Consider the following 20551-nt stretch of genomic DNA (forward strand, 5'->3'; position numbering starts at 1 on the left):
AAAATTTAACGCATCTTATTTTTTAACGTAACAAAATACGATTTTATTAAAATTGTAATTGTCGACGATTGTGTATCACGATGATATGAACGGCTGCGTATTATTATAATACAAATAATAACTACACATATACATTATACACGAAACCTGAAGTAATGTAGACGCAACTTACTTTTATGTCCATGGTAGGCTGTAAAGCAACAAAATCTGTTAAATGGGGACGGTGAAACTGAATTTTCTGATCTCTTTTATCAGATTATTTTATTTAGTTTATATATTTAAAAATTTATGTTGTATCCGCGATGTTATCGCAGAGATATTTGAATTTATCATATTTATACACGCGGAAAATTTGCTTACAGAGCATATATAGGAAACTTTATTTTGGTCGCAACAACTTTTCAATGATAAAATGCAAACTCACGTATTCTACATAGGCCGCTACAAAGAGATTTTTATATTATATCAGAGCATTGCTCGCATATATTTTTTATGTTACCATGAGTGGAGAAAAAATTATTTCGAAATATAATAATACTTTTTAATAAAGTTGATTGAAATGTCCTAAAAAATTTTTTTTCAAATATAAACGCGGCGCGAAGTTAATGCAACAATATGAACAATTCCGTTATCGTACCAACCTGGTATATCACGTTCACATGGTGCAGAATGGCCAATTGTATTGTTCGCCACGCATATGTACGTCCGGAAATTAGTAACCGAAGTATCGAGAAGCATGTAACTTCTCCCGTTCCGCATTTCTGGGACTTGTTCCAATGTATCATTGTCACTTTTCAATGACCAGACGAAATCCGACTCTTTCGGATTGGCAATGGCTGAGCAAACCACGTAGTCCTGTCCCTCGAATCGCTCTTTCTCTATGTAGCATTCGGGTTTAACTGCATGGAAAACAGGCCAGCGTCATTAAACCGTTGCAGGCGAGAAGCAGCAAAATTGAGATCATCCGATAAAAGGGCGTACAATTAATGCAACGATATCTCGAGAAAACAAAATTAGAAAAATTTGAAGCTTGTGCAAGCATTTGTGCGTAAGTTCCAATAAACATAAGGAAAAAAATAATTCTTTGCTAAAAGAACTGAAAAATGAATACATAGAAGAGGAATTGTTGCGACGATTTGTGATTACTTCATGTTTCTTTCCTACGCCCTTTTTCAGTTGAGCTACTCAATTGAAAGATCTTCTCGCAGGATTGTTTGCTCATTCACTTGAAAATCGAAAAATGCAGTGGAACGCACATTGCACATTCATGACCATCGAGATATTCAGGGAACCGTGACGATTCGACGCCTCGCAGTAGTAAGAACCATTGCTACGCCGGGGTACCGGCATTTTCAAGTCGAGCACGTGGCCCTCCATAATGGTGTCGGCGGATCCCTCGCGGAACCACCGGAAGATCGGTTTCGGTCGCGCCTTCGCGTCGCACTTGACGGTTTCCGGTATCGTGTCCACCGTCACGTTGATTATTTTCTTCGATATTATAATTTCTTCCGGAGGGACTTGAATGGGAAAAAACGGTTAGCATTCTTTACATCTACATCATCACGAAAGAGTATAGTAGGATCAACAATCTTTTACATCGGAAATGAATCCCTCTTTAACCGTAATGATATGTTTCCTTTTCCAATTATGGAAATGTCTCTCGCGTGCTTTCAACTACTCCTACATTAAGTACAGTGACTCATTCATTTTTCATATTTACACGAACATCAAAAGTTAAAAATATTTTACGCACAAGCGTTTCTTATAATTGCGCAATTTTTTTTTAATATAAGAATTCCTCTTGGCGATGAAAACGAAAGGAGATCATTATTCTCTCTACAGTAATCGTTTCAAAAGAATTAATTGTTATACGACCGGTCATAAGTAAGTAAAAGTGGTATGTGCAAAAAATATCCTCGAACGGAACGAAACGTACACTCGACGTGAAAGTAAGTACTACTCTCCACGCCTGGGCCAATCCCGTTGCTGCTGCTCTTGCAGGTGAATTTGCTGTTATCCTCGGCACGGTCGAGCTCACCGTTCGGCCAGACCGTCAGATTCCATACAAGGGTCGATTGGATGCTCTCGAAGTCGCTGGTCCTTGGGTCAGGCGGATGATAAACGTTCGACACGTAGTATCGATTCGTTTTCGAGAAGTCCATGGGAATGTCATCCCTCAGCCAGGAAATATTGCAGATCGGGGCGCATTCGACCCAGCACATGATGCTCACGTTAGGCGCGTTGTACAGGTAACCGTAATACGGGGGTAACTTCTTAATGAACGTTGGCGCCGCTAATGAGAATCGATCATTTGGTTAAGCATAATGGCATTTGTCGTTCAAAAATCAGGAAAAATGTCGGGCGGTCCGCGTTATGCAATGAGAGAGACGAGCTCTGTCTAATGTCAGACTTGTTCACAGACCGGAAAATATAATATGTAACGTATTCTAAAGAAAAGAAATGAGAAAACGAATGAGGCGTAGATAATCTGAAAATGCCTCAGAAGTTTGGAGTTTAATCTTTAACTTGTAATCCGAATTATATCAAGAATATATCGAGAATTATTTAATTATAATAGAAAAAGTATTGAAAAATTGTCCGAATTCCCTGCATTACCGCTGTTATCTGTGGTTCCTGAAATGCCGCTACACAATTCGCTAGTTGTTGCTTGTAATTTCGAGCGGATTGACACGCATCACTCACCGGATACGTCGATAAACGTTGTGGCTGGTTCGCCGTCGCCGGCCTCGTTATAAGCCAGGCATGTGAAATTTGCCTCGGTTTCCAAATTAACCGACTCGATGACGAGCGTGGCGTCGTTCTCGTCTGGAAGTCGATGCCAGCCGCGCAGCCACTTGAAGCCCGACACCTTCGGTCGTCCGGGATCCAAAACGAAGCAAGTGATGGATAATAGATGCTTCTTCACCACTTTCCGGGGTTCGTACGATATCGACGCCGGACCGGGCTTATCTGTGAAAATGTTTCAGGAATATCAGAAGAGAGGTAGAGAAGCGCGAGGGAGATTAGCGTCCGTGCTAAATATAATCCGATTAATGTAATAAGATACGGTATCGAAGATACGGCAAACGGTGTTGCGTACATATGCAAGATAAAGTCCGTGTTCGATAATTTATCGACACCGCACGTGTAATTAGCATTAGTTGCAAATGAACGCTCCTACATTGATACTCGATATTGGCGTGATAGAGCGTTGTAGAGGCTCACAATTATGAAAACAATGTATCGCTTATCGCGAAAATTCTCACTGGGAACTTGGATTTTAATTATTTGCAGACAGGTATGATAAATTTGAATGCATAGTGGTTTACGTAATTCGCGTTGTACAAAATCCAAAATACGTACGAATATAATATGTATATATGCCACGAGTTTTGACCGAAAACGTAATGAATATTCCCCGCCAGCCATTGGCTTGTCCTCGATCATAGCACGTGAGTGACGTGTGACAGAGAGGACTTACAATAAACTATGACAGGCGTGCTAGGTGAGATCGGTCCCCAACCAGCCTCGTTTCTCCCCTCACAGGAATAGTTGCCGTGGAAGGAGCGACCGACAGCCTCCAGCAGCAGTTTGCTGGGGTCGATGTCGCAGAACGTCAACGACTCCTCGGTGGTCGTTGTCATGGCAGTGCTGTTCCTCGTGCAGTCCGGAAGTTCTTTCAATAGATCACCGTCCAAATACCAACGGACGGCCGTCAGCATCGCCGGATTACCGGCATCGACCTCGCACGTTAACGATACGTTCAGGCGATCCGCTTCGTTCACAGGTGTCTCCGGGTCTATTATCACCTCCACCACCGGTTTGTCTATGTACGATAAAATGAGACGTGTATAAACGTATATATCCACATAACGTGGTACATAACGGAGAAAGAAGGAAGATATAAATCTTAGCGAGTCTCAAAAGTAACGCCGCGCTCCAAATTCTCGCCAGTTTCATTTTCGATGTAATCGCGCGGCTTTCGATAACGTTACCGCGTTTTCTAGTAAAAGGATAAAATGCGTCTTGCCGAGAGCTGCGCTCCGAGTAGCACGAAAGATAAGGTATTTCGTCGGAGGTGCACGCACAATGGCATTCTCTTCCGGATTTGGATTTATTATTATCCGGTGCTTTAGGATCCGCGCGCAGAATCCTAGCGATTTCGGATTGTATCGGGCGCTTTGTACGTATTGCGCGCGTTCAGGGCGATGGCTGCTGTGATACGTACAAAAGACCGAAACTTCCACGGTGTCCTCGGAAACCGACGAGGCGACGTCGTTCTCCAGGATGCATTTGTAAGAACCCATGTCGCTGGGAGTCGCGTTTTTCACCGTGAGCGCTGTTTGTTCTGTGACTCCGCCGTCGTAATGGTCGTCGTTTAATACTAATTCTTCGTCGTCTCGTAACCTGTGTCGTCCGGTTAACAGAAACAAAACGAAGGCAATGATAACTTGTGCTTTAGCATAATGTGGAGGTAATAACAATGAAGCGTCAAATGTGCCAGTTCTTTCGTTAATTAACGTTTAATAACGTTTAATAGGGTTTAATAATGTTAAATTCTTGCAAGAAATAACTAAAATCCAGTTAACTCATGCCAGCAGTTATTTCTTGAGAGGAAATCACTCACCATGTCACTTTTATTAACGTAGCTGGATTTGCCTCGTAATCGCAGAATATCAGAAAATCATCTGTCTCGTTAACCGTTATGTTGATTGGTTTTATTTTAATCATCGGCGGATCTGCAACACATAAAAACGGATGTTACAAACGATGAAAGCATGTACGGGATTTAGGTGCAGTCACAGAGAGATGGAAATCTTTCGATGAAAATATTAAGGAAGAGAAAAGAAAAGAACGTGACGATATCTAATGAAGTATCTAATTGAACGGAAATAGTTCTTTATCTTTCTCTCTTGAACTAATAAAGGCTCTTTATATCAGAATATGCTAATTGTTCAGATCGTATCTTCATAAACTTAATATAGGAAATTATACAGTTTGAATGTTATATGTCATTAAAGAGAAATTGCAAGACGTCAAGTTAATCTTTCTTGAAATCTTGAGTATCTCCGCTATATTTCCAGTAAATTATAATCTACATTTTCTTTTAAGGATGAAATTCCTTTTCTACGATCGTTTCGATATCCAAGACCATAAGGTTCCTTTTATCTTCATGAGTGCTTTCTGTTCAGAATAGATAGCGAAAAACTTAAATTGCATGTAAAATTTAAATTTGCTTGGGTCACAATATTATGCACTTAACGCGACAGAAGAATATAAAACTAAAATTCTCGTAAGTACGTAGATGCGAGAGTGGGCTGTCATGATGCTGGCAAGAATGTTGGAAACGTGCCAAACTCGATGTCTGGAGTTTCGCGTTTCCAATCCATAGATAGTCCTCGCCCCGTCTGCAAAACGAAACTTTCTCCGCTATTTCGCGCTGCAACTGGAAACATCAGGGAGATACACAACCGTCCATTTTCTTGTTTTACTTTTCTCTTCGTACTCGAGTAATCAAGATGTCGCATTTTTAAATGGAAAAAATCGTAACTGCACTCCTGATTTCAAGTTCGGAGATCTGCTAACGATCGATATTTCAATTGAAAAGACGACTACAGTATATTGTTTTTATTGAGCTAGAGAAGAGTATTATTATAATTTTCTCAATTAATGGTATAATCTAAAATAATAATTTTACATTTAATTGCAATTTGTAACTATTTTCCAATAGTGGCAGGTGTTTTTATATTTTGCGTGACTTGTATAGAATATTTTCTAAAATAGGTAATATAAATATTTAGACAGCGATGTGAAAAATATTTTTAAAATAAAAATATTTTTAACGATGAAACTTTTTTATTACTTACAATTTTTAATCAATTTTCACTCTATTTAAACGTATTTGCTTTGATTTCTGCAACGTAATTCAAAGTCTAGGAAATCTCCAATTGTATCTTTATTTTTACTTTTTATTAGAATTGTGATCTCCCATTTTCGAAAGTTCTTTTCGTTTCGTTCGATAGGTTACCAACTTTGAATAGAGAGATATAGATCGTCGGAAGTCTTGCAAAACTCTGCGCCAAAGAGATGGGTAGGAGTACATCTTCAATCCTATTACATCTTCCTTTTATATTTAAAAATGACGGATTACGCCTTGAAATCGACTTTCCGCTGGGGTTATAGTGATTGCACGCAAATTTTACATTTTACATTTCGTTTCGCTGGAGAACGTGGGATGAATTTTCGGATACAAGCAAGATATCTTCTTCCGACGGTCTTCGCTTGCGAAGCTTATTTTACATAGAATTATGCTGATGAATAACGTACGAGTGTGTGGAATTATTTATTTTAAGGATTTAATTCATAAGGGCTAAATGCATGCAAATGTTAATAACCGCCCTTGCAGCTTGCAGTTTCGTCTAGACAAATAGAATGTGTTCGCCACAGAATGCAAATGTATGAATTTCGGGTTACAATGCAATCTTGTTGTAACAGTCGCTGCGTTTCAATGTTATTAACTTTAATTGTAATAATTAAAAATTACGGACCACGCGGCTTGTCCGCTATTACCTATGAAAATGGTAGAACGGCATTATCTGATCCAACTCTTGTTCATAAAGTTACAAAATATTTGCTTATATCAGATTGTGTGTTTGGGTTTCACTTCTCGTGGGACTCAAGAATACCATTTCATTTACTGTTACTTCCCGCGACTGATTATAAGTTATAATATTTAAAAGAAAAAATATATTTTAGATAAATGTTCGTGAAAGATAGAATATATGTATAACCATAAAGAGAGCGGTACCGCGTACGGATGGAATCGTAAAATATTGAAGGCAGAATCGCTGGAGCCAACATTGGCTGGCTCGTTCGTCACCTCGACTCGTAATACTTACATAACACATCGATCGTTGTCACTTCCTTCATTGGCTTCAAGTCTTCGGTGCGAGTAACCGAATTCTCAGCGAAGCACTTGAACGTTTTGCCGTTGTCATACACCGATGCTGTAAAAGCGAGGTAACTTTTCGTCTCCGATGTACCGTCCTCCTGCGAACAGAATAAGTTTGAACGATAGAAATAATATTTTATTTATTTAAATTGTCAGATCTGCAGTATCTCGGCCAAGTGTCCATATTAGAATGGTATTTATGAATGTTGATGAGCGTTACTACGTGATGGATTCTACATAAATCCATTAATTATATTAATTCCACAAGGAACTAATTGATAATTTAGATCGCCAAATAAATTGTTTCAATATGAGGGCAACAAAATTGATATAATGGACGGGAGAATACAAAGATTATGAATTTGTATTCGATGATTCCCAAATAAACCTATGTAAAATCTCGTAACATGAATTCAATCAGGTTTGAATCATTTTGACGGGTTTAACGGTATTAATTGACTCAGTCGCGTGTGCGTATTGCGTATTGAGAATGTTCACGCTATCACAATTCCGTGGTACATTTTGATCGCCGTCGGACATCCCTGATTCAATAAAAAAACCGTTGGATTTTCTGTATCAGTCCAATTAGCGAAGCATAAAAATGGCGCGGTACAACGCACGGAATTCAGAGTTCCGCGTAGCCTTAATGATTCCGTAATTGCGTGGCGCAGTTGAAAATGTACTAATAAGTCCGCACGTTGCATGGAACGACGAGATACAGCTCGTTACCACTATGATAAAGCTGATCAAGTTTCACTTATATACGTCCTCATCCGGTGAAACGATACGTTTCATCATTACTACACACCTAATGCAGCATCGTAAACGGTTCTATAAAATCGTATCTAGCAAAACAAAAAGATTGTTTTAACACAGAGATGGCTTTTAGAAGAAGAATTGACGAAAGTAGTTTTTAGTGATTTTTAATAAAATTTGGTTAAATCTTGTCCTTGAAGAATTTAATTTAGAGATTAATTATGGTACCAGTCCGTAAAAAAAGAGATACTAATGAATGCTACAAGTAACGAGAACGAACGTCAACTGACTAGATAGATGCATTTCGCTAACGTGGCAAAGCTTCGGATTTCTGTCAGAGCTCGCTGTGAAAAGAGATGCGTTCATTACACGTCATGTTTACTTACGCCGAGCTCTAACGACTTCATATAGAGAATATAAAATGTCATTCTTTTTGTCCGGATGTATTCGCTTGGTTAGCCTGTTGCAGGATTTTCACTCCTTTGATCTTTTATTTTTTATTACATTGTAAATTGAAAACAACATGTTCTTATTATTAATTAAAACCGGAAACTAAACATTGTGATATTTCGTAGATTAAGTTTCGTTCTTATGACATATGTATAATGTTAAGAATAAATTATATAATTGTTTAGGATAAATCTTGTAAATTACAAAATAATTAAAATGTGCAAATTGTATACACGTTCGGTGATATTCTATTCTGCAAATGCATGTCAAAACTGTACAGTCTGTTTATTTGTTGCAAAATAATTTAACGTACACGATTCAAATTTTCAATGCATTAATTACACCACTTTATTGCATCACGAAATAAATCATATTACTTCATGCAGTGTTTCGAAGCAAAATTATTAATACAGAAGTTAGGTTCTTTTTCTTTTATAATATCACAATTAACATGAAAAGTGAACAGGAGACCAATATATCTCCAGCATTCAGCTTTGAATCGATCTCATTGTGTGTTCATATTCTCCTTTCATTGTCTCTTGAATGATCTTCTTTCTTATTAATCGAGCGAAACGTTTTGTCGGTCCCTAAGTATGGCGCCAATCAATTCGCTAGGAAGATTCATAAAAGCCTGCTATATAAAGGAGAGCACGAGACAATACTTGTCGAGCGACCGTTGTAAAGCTACCTCCCGTTTAAGTCCGTAATATCCCGCTTCGCGCGAAAGGGAGTAATCAAGCCCAAAAAATGTGATCCGCTTAATCCCGTTATAACGTGACGCTCACATCGGTAGGAATTTGTGGCATGTAATTGCTCGCCGTGTAGATACCGGTCCGCTATCAGGTGCAGCGTCGTCAACGGATTTAGTCATGCCGCGGCCGCTCGTTCCGTAATCAGGCACTTAGTAAACAATACTAATTATGATATCGCGATCACGCGTAATTGCAAACATTAGAAATGCGAATCAATAATCGCGAATGACGCGCACTGTAGCTGACGATTCAATCAACAACGATTCATTAAGTTTGCCAAAGCGCCGCGCCGTTGGTTCTTCTTCAACTAACGTTAATTGACAGCGTAACATCCATCGTTTCGATGGATTAAGTTTGTCGTACGTGTTATCCTGCTATTTTGCATTCATATATCCATTTTGATGTTATTATTTAAATTCATTTTTTTATTCGCGGAAATGTTTTGTGCAAATGGATAAATGAATCGCAATGATATGGTGTTATTGCAAATTGAGATTATCAATTTTATATCACGCTAAATTAATATCATATGTAATATATAGCTTTATATTTGATCTAATTATACTTCTAATACAATCAAAGTTAGTTTAGTGCATGTGCATGTGCATGATGTGTGTATGTATCGCACAAAAAGAGCAAGATAATAAAGGTAGCCGATGGACGCAGCCGTTTTGACTGGAGGGACAGCACTTTTTTTAGCAATAAAGAACTTTTTGTTATCGAGATATCGCGCCATTCCGGCCACTTTATGACTTTTAACTGTGGCGACGTTTATATTTTTCCTTTTTTTTTGCACTAATTGTATCACGTACGTGTGGGTGATTCTGTATGCAGTCATTTTACGTGCAAGCGGCTTAATAGCCTCAGATACTTCCGTAATGGATTTATGATAGCTGCGTGACGCCTATGACTTTCACATGCATATACGCGATAGTGCAATACGACGCACGATATATAGCGTGGTCTAATGATTTTTCGATGCCGCGCCTCTGCAGCTACTTGTTCGAGCATGAAATTGATTTTTTGTAAGTCGAGAACAAAATAAAGCCACGTGACTTGAAAGTAAGCGACGATTTTCTTGATGCACTCGTTTTTATTGTGTCTCGTGTCATTTCGTCTCTTCATCGTTAAAAATTAATTCACAAGATGAATTTTCCTCCTTTCGCAAACTCTTGGGAAGGAATTCAATTCTCTGCGCGATTCCTTTCAAATTCATTCAAATTCTGCAAGCATTTGCCTATTGTATGCACGCCGGCAGTTTTTACTAGAATTGAAAGAGATTGTTCGACTATTCCGTACAGACGAAACAATGGCAAGATAAATCGCAGGTAATGTGGTCTTTTTATATACACGGGGAGTTCCGGCTTTAAGCAAACCTAAATCGTGCCTAATAAAAACTGGGCGTAACGCCTCGAAGAGGAACCTCGAGAGGTAAATCGATCGGTCCTAAATCGTCCAAGTTGCTGGTTTCTAAATTCGTTTCGACTCCCGCCATTTCTCCCGGCACGGCTACGAAAATTTGTTGCTCCGCAAAAACGCTCAATGGGAATTAAAATGTACGACAGGTGCCCGGTACCGATCGATTCAAAATTTTCTGGAAGCGTAGTTTCGCGTAGTTACTCGCGGTACTTACGAGTCCGCATGCTCTCGTTGCGAACAAGTAATCGAATTAAAACTTTTGCCAAGCACTATTCATTGTTGCGTGCTACCAAATATGCCTTTCCTGTAGATTTATTTTGATGCAATGGCAAATAGACTCGGCAAAATTCTCAAAATTCTGACCTCTCAAGAAACTATATTAACATTCTCATACGTGCGATATTCGGTAACGAGCGCATTTAGCAAACATCAAATAATGTCGTTCCGAAAGTTAGGACCATTATTCCTCCATTAACAAGGAGAGATATGTATATTAAAATATATTTGAAATTTGTAGAGATGTAAAACGTTTTGCGTCTTTCAAGTACTAAATAAATTGCTGAATAAACGATAAGCATAGAGGCGGGCAGTTATTTCAATTGGCGACGAGGAAAATTAGCTGAACTGGAACGGAAGTCACTTGCGCTGGATGTAAATACAATATCGCAGTGTTTACTCACGTTTTCGTGTACTTTCGTCTCAAACATCTCGACTCGCTCGCTGCTCTCGTTTAAGAACTGCGTTCCGTTCTGCCAGGTCACGTTGGCGGCGGGTCGCGCTGCCTCTACCTTGCACTGCAATAAGATCTTGGTTCCCTGCACGACATGACCAACCACTCCGGCTAAGCCCATCTTCAGCGGGCGCACTGCAAGAATAATAGTGGCGTAAGAAAACCGTGATATTATTCGGCTAAACGCGCGGCCGCGATATTAAAATTGATGTCTCCATAAATAGCTGTATAAGACTGGTGCAGTTCCGTTTAACAACATTGCATAAAAGCCTTGCTATAAAAGAGCAAGAAATGCGATTAGATGCTCCGTAAAACTTTGCATTTTCTATACACAATGAAAAGATGGACAAATTATGTAAACTAGCGCTGTTCATAACATTTTTCAACATTTTTCTATTTTCCTAAATAGCTGTGGAAGACGGCTTGATTCGCTCTGGCTATCATGCTTTTATTTTATTCTTTAGCAGCAAGAAAGGAAGGATGTTTTTATGGTACATTGACGTGACTCTAAAGGTTAATCGCTTTTCACGCGAAATTATATTTTTAAATGAGTTACCGTGGGTCTTTAACTTTGTTAATAGCGTACAATATATTACAACCTGAAAGAGTAACCACTACCTTTAATATTTAAAAAGCTTTTTAAATATTAAAGCGGACTAAACATCACGTCGCCGGGATATTTTATTTTTCCGATTTGTATATTATTAATTTGAAATAATCCGGAGATTGTATTTCTTTGATCAACAAACGTAACATTTAACGTAACATGGTTTAATATGCATGTTGACAATTCAAGCTACAAGCAAATATGTACATTTAAATTTAATGTATCCGGTTATTATATGACATAAATCACAATTATGTTACCATCATAAATATAGATAGTAATTCAGCAATGTGCACGTGTTCGAAATATGTGGTTTCCGCTGTATTTTCACGAAGAAAACACAACGGAAACTGTCGACAGTGATAGAAAAGCGTGTAAATAGTCAAATATTCGTCACTGTCTATGCTATATTTTTATATCCTCATCCGTTTATCTTCACAGCTGACGAAGACTGCAAATATCCCTTTGTAGTTTAAATTGTGTTTGTTGCGGTTGTGATTTTTGAGCATTGAATGTCGTATCGCGAATCGTTTATGGACAGCCCTTTGTGTGCACAGTAAAGTCACCAAGTTCGCGCGTCGCGTTCAGCGATTTCCGTAGCTGTCCATCTGATGCTGAATGTACTGCCATTTCCGTATATCGGCCAGTGGATACAGAATGGAATCGCTGGCAGTGGGTCGTAGATGTCATGTAATGATGATTGCGCGGTATCTCGGCTTTGCATGGCCGCTGCAGCGACGTTAGGGCTGGCACGCGTAATCGGGATGAAGCGACGCGCGGATTGGACATACACGTGAGATGTACGAAACGCCAATTTCGGTATCATCCTGATGTCTTCTGACGTGCAATGGAGTTATGTGTCCCCTTTCCAAACACGCGCGGTTGACTTAAGAGGGAGAAACCAGTGAGATATGAGCACAGTTTGATGGACGCGTGCGATCCTTTTCAGAAATCCCTAATATTTATCAAATTACTTCTGACTAGCGGCTTTCTGACTCTTAAATAGCTTTTAGATAGATACGTGTAATTCAGATTTTTAAAGGTTTCTCGAATTTTACCGGAAGTGATATCGTTGCACAAAATCGAGCGTTTTAAATTATTTCCCCATCATGATCAAGAGCCAATGATGCGTCAACGCGATACACGCTGCACGAATTGCGTATTCAGCTTGGCTGGTCGAGATACACTTTGTATACGTCGATGAAGCAGCAGATGTCAATGGCTGGTCGGTGGATGATCGACAACTTTTCAATGCTTATAGTAGCATGCTTGTTCTGGAAATTTACGGTTAATGGAATATTCGAAAACTGTCATTTTGGTATCGTTAAATTGATGCGGAAGTTCCTATGGAGGACGCACCCCGTAATAAAAATGGCTTATAGAAGCGTGTTAACCGGCGACTATGTATTCGTCGTTGCACATGTAGATATATCCATTAGCGCCGATGGATTTCGGGTAACGGGCCGTCACGTACATCACGGTGTACCATGAGATTCACGATCGAGTTTCCCTCGAGCTATCACACGTATCCCTTTTGTGCGGGGCATTGCCCGCAAATTTAGGTGGATTTTTGTGAGGTACCTCGCGACAATGTAGTCACAAATTAAATGGATTAATAAATATTATTATATTAATCACGTGTACATGTATACGCACACGTGTCGGCAGATTGTCACGTACATCAGTACTCTCCAGCGAATTTTTGGCGAGGATTTTTTAACCCTCCAGCAAAGTTTTCGAAAATTATCGAAAAAAATTAATATTTTCGCAATTTTTGATTATTTTCAGTAAAAATAATATAAATTTTGATTATATATTTTAAAGCTTTATATTACTGCCGAGTTTTCCTCAGAATTAATATTATTTAAAATACACGATCATTGCACACGGTTTCGATTAATGGGTTAACTGTTGATTCTCGCAAAGTCATGGAGGAAGAGCACCAACCGATAATTCACCGGCAAAACTCGGTGAACGGCATTCAATACAAGAAGAATACGAAAAGAAAAGACGCAGGATCGGAATAGAGAGCGAATGGCGAATCTAATATCGGGAATTGCATTTGCCTTCAATTGCGCCGACTGCACTGCCTCCGCTACCCGATGGCAAGGTGGATGCAAAGCTACGGAGGAGGAGAAGGGAATGGTGACAGAAAGCGAGAAAAACGGAGTAAAAAGTCGTCTCCTTTGCGCAAATAGTTTTTTCGTTGGAGAATGTGCTGACGCTTTTGATCCTGGAACAAATCTGCCCGCTGACGTTTACTTTGAATACATACGAACGGTAGTGGATTGCATTATCGAACGTGTTTTATTGTAGCTACGCTTACAGAAGAGTGACGTAGATACATTGTTCGATGTGAAAATATAACCTGATGTTTCGGTGAAAATTTACAAATGAATTGCGCTTTTATTTATCGTTCGACAAGTCAGCGAAAATATTTCCCGCTTTCAGATAATCATCTCATTGAATTGTTACTTCGGAATGCATTAATCTAAACTGCTGAAGTAATTCAGGCACGTTGAACATTCATGCACACGTACACAAGTATTCGAAGTACGGTGCAAGGGATGTTAAATAACAAATGAGGAAAGATAAATTTAGGAATCTAAAAATTTTAGTTTTCCGAAAGCTGTAACAGGTTGTAGAGCTTGAGTGATTAAATTGTTAAAAACTCGGAAAAAAATTCCGCGATCACAACTCATAAGTATCACAACGTTATTTCGGATTTAACGTGCTAGAGGGGAAAGAAGAATTCTTCTTTTATTTCTGCGAAAATTCGCCATTCAACCAATTTCCTCCTCTTCCGAAAATTCCTGAGAGTTCGCAACCCGATAAGCCGACCGCGAGACTTTTTAAGTCTGCAGCCGATGGCAATGCGATTTCCTGGTTTTGTTTGCCTATAAGAAGCGCGCTCGCCTGAAAACTCCGCCAGGTGCCTGTTCGCGAGTTCTCGTCACTCCCGCAACCTTGCTTCCACGACTTTCAACGAGCAGCTGCGGAGCCGTGAGATTTTCGCAGATATCCCACGGGCATTCGCGACATTTCTGCTTTAAATTCACCGCGGGTCGTTAGGAACGGCTCGCCGGGAGTTCATATTTATATCTTCTATATGAAACTGACCATATACGCGCGCGTTGAAGAATTTCAAAGTGTGTTGGAATCCGACGGTATCGCTGATGTTCTCTTCTTCCTTTTTCAAGTATTTTTAACGTTGTTCGCGCTTGCGTTCCTATCATGCTGGCAGGCCATTTTTCACGACGTGAGATCGAAGCGATCCGCGTCGACGCGTTAGTGAAAGCGTCGAACGCAATATCGTTTTTTATGATCTTGTATAGCGCAGAGAAAATATCATTAATAGCAATAACGAAAATTCCCCCGAGCAAGGCCATCGCAAATTGTGATGTTACTGAAAAATGTATGCGGGTGGTAGTACGCTACTGGAAAATACTCGCCTTTTCAAACTCCTCAAAGTTCAACGTGGAATAAAAAGATTAGCCTAATAAAATCCACTACCATTAAATATTGCGTGCGGCATATGATTACGGCTGACCTATAATTCATGACTTTATCTCGGCAAAAGCGAGGCTTTTCATGATAGAACGGTTTTTAATATTAGTGTAATCCTACATCTAAATAACATGTTATTAATCTTTTTAATTACCGCTTTAAGGTATGTAAAAGAAGGTACACGCAACATGTTCTCGGCTTATTATTTCTCTTAATATGTAATAATTTCATGCACCATTGTTCTAGTCGCTATAAAAGAATCCGTTATGCGCGAATAATAAGAACTAAAAGCGTCGACTTAATGTGTCAGAATTAGCTGCGCGATTTACTTATTAGAGATAGATCGTTTTTTATTTGATCAAAATTACGCAAACAATTATGCAAATCGTAGTCCAAATATAGTTACAGTGTGGCAGACAAAAATAATCATCACGAGAAATTAATTCATATATCACATTTATATTTTCAGCTTTCACATGTATATAATGAAAATATTAAAAGAGCCATATAAGTCATTAATTTCTTCTTCGATATATCACAGTGTCATATCAATTGAGCATAATCACTGCGGCAGGATCAATAATAAATATGATTTGATAATGTATGTGGCAGATTAGCACGAAAATTTATCAAATTTATTAACCGACGTGTTTCAACATAATAACAAGGAAATTAATCTCGACTTCAAAGTTAATGTAACGCTCGTGTATCGTTACATCGAGAATTATGCGGATTCGCGTATTTGTACAATGATAACCGCGATGAAACTACGTGGTAATATCACGCGAGTGAGAATCGATTACTGTTAACAGATTTCTAATCTCGCAAACAGAGATGGAGCATGTAATGGAGTGCATTAGTTCCACAAATTCGTCATTTGCGATCTTACACGCGCCCGCGTACACGTGCGAGAAAATCACTTCTCACACGAAAATGATGGACGTGTATAATTACTTGCGATGTAGGAAATACGTGCGGGCAGATCCGCAATTGTGCGTTTAAATAACGGATACTTGACCGGCGGGAATGACATAATTACAAGTACACTACCGTAATAACGTATCCGCGTACTTTACTCGGTATACTCCGTGTACGACTCCGTGCATGCGAGTGCTGAAGAAACGATTAAATTCCTGAATATTCTAGCCCCGTTTTTACCGTGGTAGCGTTAAAAGGACAAGAGGAGAAAAAGGACTTTTTCTTACTTGGACGGTGCGGTTTCCTTCGTACGTCGTTAAAATTATGGAAGTACTCGTAGCCTGCCACGGATACATCGCGTTTAGTAATCGTCAGTAATTTATGGCTCGACTCGGTAGTTTTTAATGTAAGTGGCCAATGGGCGAAGTATTAAAATCGCTCGACACTCACACGGAAATGGCATATCTCGGTCAAGTAGAACATTTTTCTAAATTACGCATTGACGCGATACAGCGTATAGTTAATGGAACGAACCCATTAAGGTCTCTCCATCGTTTCGACACCGGGGTAATGACCTCGCATTGCGATGATTCGATGTAATGTAGAATGTAATTTCTGTGATTCAATTAAGTGCGTTTTCTTGTTCAGAAATCGACGGTGCATGCAATGTATATTTTATTTCATTTATAAATATTAGTTATATTGATGCTTTACGCGAAGTAGCACAATATAACATGTATATTTACACCAGATCGTGTGTAAAAATGCAAGTACTTTATGTATACTCGATAAATCATTTTTTCTTGTTAAGAATATACAAAATTGCGTATTGAATAACGAATAGTTGATATCTCGACTCTTTAGAGTTTTATAACCCGATCGATGAGTACGAAAAAATACTTTGAAATTTTCTCATCGCTGTGAAAAATACGAGAAATACGAAATTATACATGTAGCAACATACTCCATATCATGGCTATATATGTAAAATTAGCTCTATTCGCTTTAAAACGTACCGGCTATGTTCCATAAAAAATTCTATAACAAAGTTTAAAAATATGTTCTGCCAGTTTTCCGGCAAAAATTCGATGGGAGAGAGATTTAGGAACTGGTATACAGTTCTCCAGCCCGTGCCGGAATTCAAATCCGGAGATGTAAACCATTTTCCCGCGCACCAAATCGAATTTCTTGTATTCCCGTTTTACGCGGGGCGTTTCAAAGCACGAAGTCTGCGCGGTCCTTTGCGCGCATTTCAGAGATTTAAGCGCGTAGCTATCCCTCAAAGCGAATCCCGAACCCAGTGTCCATAAATCCTCGGAATTGCATTATTGTTCGATAATATATAAGGGCACGCAACACGGTCCTTTTTTTCCTTTCATCGATTGTTTCTCGCGATTAATCCGACGAAATACGCTAGTAGGAGCTTTCGCGAAACTGCGAAATGACTTTAACTCGAATAGTATTGCGATATTGTGTGCTAGATGTATGCGTAACATAAGGACGAAACCTTCCCTTTAAGCAGACTATTACGTTGCACGGAATGGAATGGCCGCTTGACATGTCTGAATTCCATGTTCCAGGGGCGTTTTAATAGCGCATGCACACACATACCGCGTTTTATACGTGTATACGTGTATACAGTATACATGGGTAGTACACGCACGTTGAGCTAGTTCCGTACAGACGCAATCGCGTATTGTCGAGCCAGATTATAATAGATATAATGCGCTTTATCGGAAATGAAGAGGCTAGAAAGTATCAGACATCTACGTATAACGTGCGTGTTGAATTATGTAAAGGATTGAAACATTTTCTCAAGAAGTCCTTCTCATAAGTGGATAATAACTATTTTTGCTGTATATATTATATGTAAACGTTTATCAGTACCGTGCGTATCCACATTTAAAATCATGTATATTATAACCGGACATTTGTATAATTTAGCCGCATTGGAATTGCCATCAAGGTATGATATTCGATATCCGGCACGGATATTCAGAATAAGAAATATATATTGTTATATCTTTGTCGTTTATCAAGTGAGTAGGTTCTCTTCACTGACACTGTAATGACACTTTAGTAAATAAGTCGTTAAATAATTTTTTGTTACTGTCTAAAATGGAACAAAATCTCGGAAATTGAGAAATAAGGTTTCATTCTTTATTACCTTCGAGGCTAGACAAGTGCTTTAATCTTTAATCTTTTGATGTTGCATAAATCGTTCGAGATCTTATTAGGAAACGTTAATCAACTTCAAGACTTGAAGTCGATTGTATATTCCGCGGCGAACTCACTTCGCACAAAAATCGTTTCGGCCGCGTTGATATAACACTCTTCAGCCACGATATCATTCATATTCATATTCGGACGTTTACCCAATGTATTCACGTTTCGATTTAATGAATAAACGATACTGGGCGGAATTGTAGTAAATTTAGGTCAAAGTATCCACATGCTGCTCCTATGTTCATATTGAGTTTATATAGACGGTTATCGAATTGCATATATTGCGTGCAAATTACAGTGCGCGATCGAAATTGTAGACGATCCGGTCATATAATAAAATTTCTCATCTCGAATACGCGATAATCGTTTCATACATAGCTGACATATATTTCACGTAAAAGTAGCGATTGAAACATTTTTTTTTTCGTTTTATTAACGTATTTTAATAAATTTCTATCAATGTATCACATGGAAAACTGTATCATTATAGAATGAAGTGTATTAATATTGAAAAAAAGTATTGGAGACTGTCAGTTCGGCAATGTGACTAAAAATAACGTATGGAGGGACGTTTCTTCACATGTAAATTACTAAAACTAGATTGATACAATAAAAGCTACAGAGGAGTAAAGACTTTTAACGATTTTTTCATAATGATTGCAATTTGCAGATATGATATAATAAATATTGAACGAGAACGGAGATCTTGGAAGATTTTTTAATGATATTGTAGTACAGTTTACAAATGCTTTTCCGCCTGCAAATAGGAATATTCTACAAAGTTATCCTTGCATGGAATGTGTATGTGTACTCACCATGTACATCTGGTTTGATATCAACCGTGAGTGGCTCCACGAGAGCGATACTGTTGACTTTACACGTGAACGTTGCGCCTAACTCTTCCCGAGTAATTTGCATCTCCAGTAAACTACTGCCAGTGCCTATTCCGGTATCAGCAATGGTGGACGAGCTTGTCGCTAAAATGGAATAGTTTATACTTTTTGACAAACATATCGAGAGGATGTAACTGCAACTGCAGTTATATATTTAAAAACATCGTCCACACGTTTACGATAGGTTACATTTCGGAATATAACGTAGCAAAACATCGCCAATATACGGAATATTGTTTGTAGTAAAATGATACGTATGGAAAATTAATAACTTCACGAAAATGAAGGGCTTCTTAATAGTGCCACGATAGTACGATCATTATCGACTAACTGATTAATGAACAACATCAAAGATGCTCTTTGTCTTTCAATGTGCGCGCGTAATGGTTCAATGAAAATGATCGTTCTCTACTTTAATTTACTTTAATTTCATTAAAGCGTGGAAATAAAATTATTTACATTTACATACTGTGTGCATTTTTATATACGCGCGATACGTACTATTAATTAAACAGAAAAAGAGAAACAGATAAATTATGTTTTGTTCATTTTGTTTGAAATTTTCTCGAAAGAACCACATATGAATACGCGAATAAATTTGATATTTGATATTTGATAGCCTTATCGGTTTCAAAGAATGCGTGATGCATTGCGAATCTTACCTTCAAGTAGCTGGTCACCTTTAAACCACTGGACCGTGGGTACAGGTTTGCCTTCGCCACTCTCGCAATACAACGATATTGGCGAACCCTCGTTTATAGGCCCCAAAGTGGCACCAGTGCTCAGAGTATTCTTCGAATTTTCATCGATGACACGTACGAATGCCGGTTGCACTGTAACATATATAATGTGCTCGCATCAAAATTCATTCCCTATCACAAGATTATCTCTACTCGTTTTTACCTCTTGAATATCACATGATTTAATGTTTGCTTATTGTAGCGAACTTGTGTACATTTCATATGATACGTATATGCGAAATTCAATAACGCACATATAAGTCACAATATTTTTCTTGCATCAAATAATCTTGTTACTCCAAATTCGCGCGATAAAATATTTCTTTATGTTCGTTATCTCTCCGGATAAACGCATTCTTTAAACAAGTTTCCTTTGACGGAATAACGTTTATTTCGTAGTACGGAATTTTTCTTAACAAGAATGTACACGCCGTATATTCTGTTATGCATAAAGATGGTGCTCTGTGGAGAACCGTTTCACTTTGATGTTTAAGAAAATAACGAAAATGTCCTGCAAAAGAAATGCATCCACGTTGTTTCGCTATAAATAAAGTATTTATAGATACATCCAGCTTTCATCGAAAGCTTACATGCAAATCGA

General features: G+C 38.5%; 1 protein-coding gene and 1 long non-coding RNA gene across 8 annotated transcripts in view; one reads left to right on the forward strand and one right to left on the reverse strand.

Annotated features, from left to right (window-relative positions):
* LOC105277487 overlaps positions 1 to 20551 on the forward strand; it is a 154965-nt gene that overhangs the window by 37889 nt on the left and 96525 nt on the right. The gene's annotated exons all lie outside the window — the stretch shown is intronic.
* The window catches only part of LOC105277484 (hemicentin-1), a 151251-nt gene that overhangs the window by 23715 nt on the left and 106985 nt on the right, over positions 1 to 20551 (reverse strand). For 6 of the 7 annotated variants that reach the window (XR_893626.3, XR_893627.3, XR_002193148.2 and 3 more), the window contains exons 4-15: positions 19873 to 20043; positions 19133 to 19294; positions 11010 to 11194; positions 6900 to 7050; positions 4628 to 4739; positions 4229 to 4407; positions 3482 to 3826; positions 2704 to 2970; positions 1937 to 2293; positions 1257 to 1517; positions 642 to 899; positions 173 to 190 (exon numbers count right to left, since the gene is read on the reverse strand). Coding sequence is in view for 4 of the 7 variants with exons in the window: in XM_011335867.3 (XP_011334169.2) it covers positions 173 to 190; positions 642 to 899; positions 1257 to 1517; positions 1937 to 2293; positions 2704 to 2970; positions 3482 to 3826; positions 4229 to 4407; positions 4628 to 4739; positions 6900 to 7050; positions 11010 to 11194; positions 19133 to 19294; positions 19873 to 20043 (2466 nt within the window). In the remaining 3 variants the exon portion in view is untranslated. The remainder of the gene's footprint in view (positions 1 to 172; positions 191 to 641; positions 900 to 1256; positions 1518 to 1936; positions 2294 to 2703; positions 2971 to 3481; positions 3827 to 4228; positions 4408 to 4627; positions 4740 to 6899; positions 7051 to 11009; positions 11195 to 19132; positions 19295 to 19872; positions 20044 to 20551) is intronic. The other variant, XM_020031033.2, reaches the window with a different exon arrangement.

The sequence above is a fragment of the Ooceraea biroi genome, chromosome 3 (assembly GCF_003672135.1).
Source record: "Ooceraea biroi isolate clonal line C1 chromosome 3, Obir_v5.4, whole genome shotgun sequence".
Classification (NCBI taxonomy): Eukaryota; Metazoa; Arthropoda; class Insecta; order Hymenoptera; family Formicidae; genus Ooceraea; species Ooceraea biroi.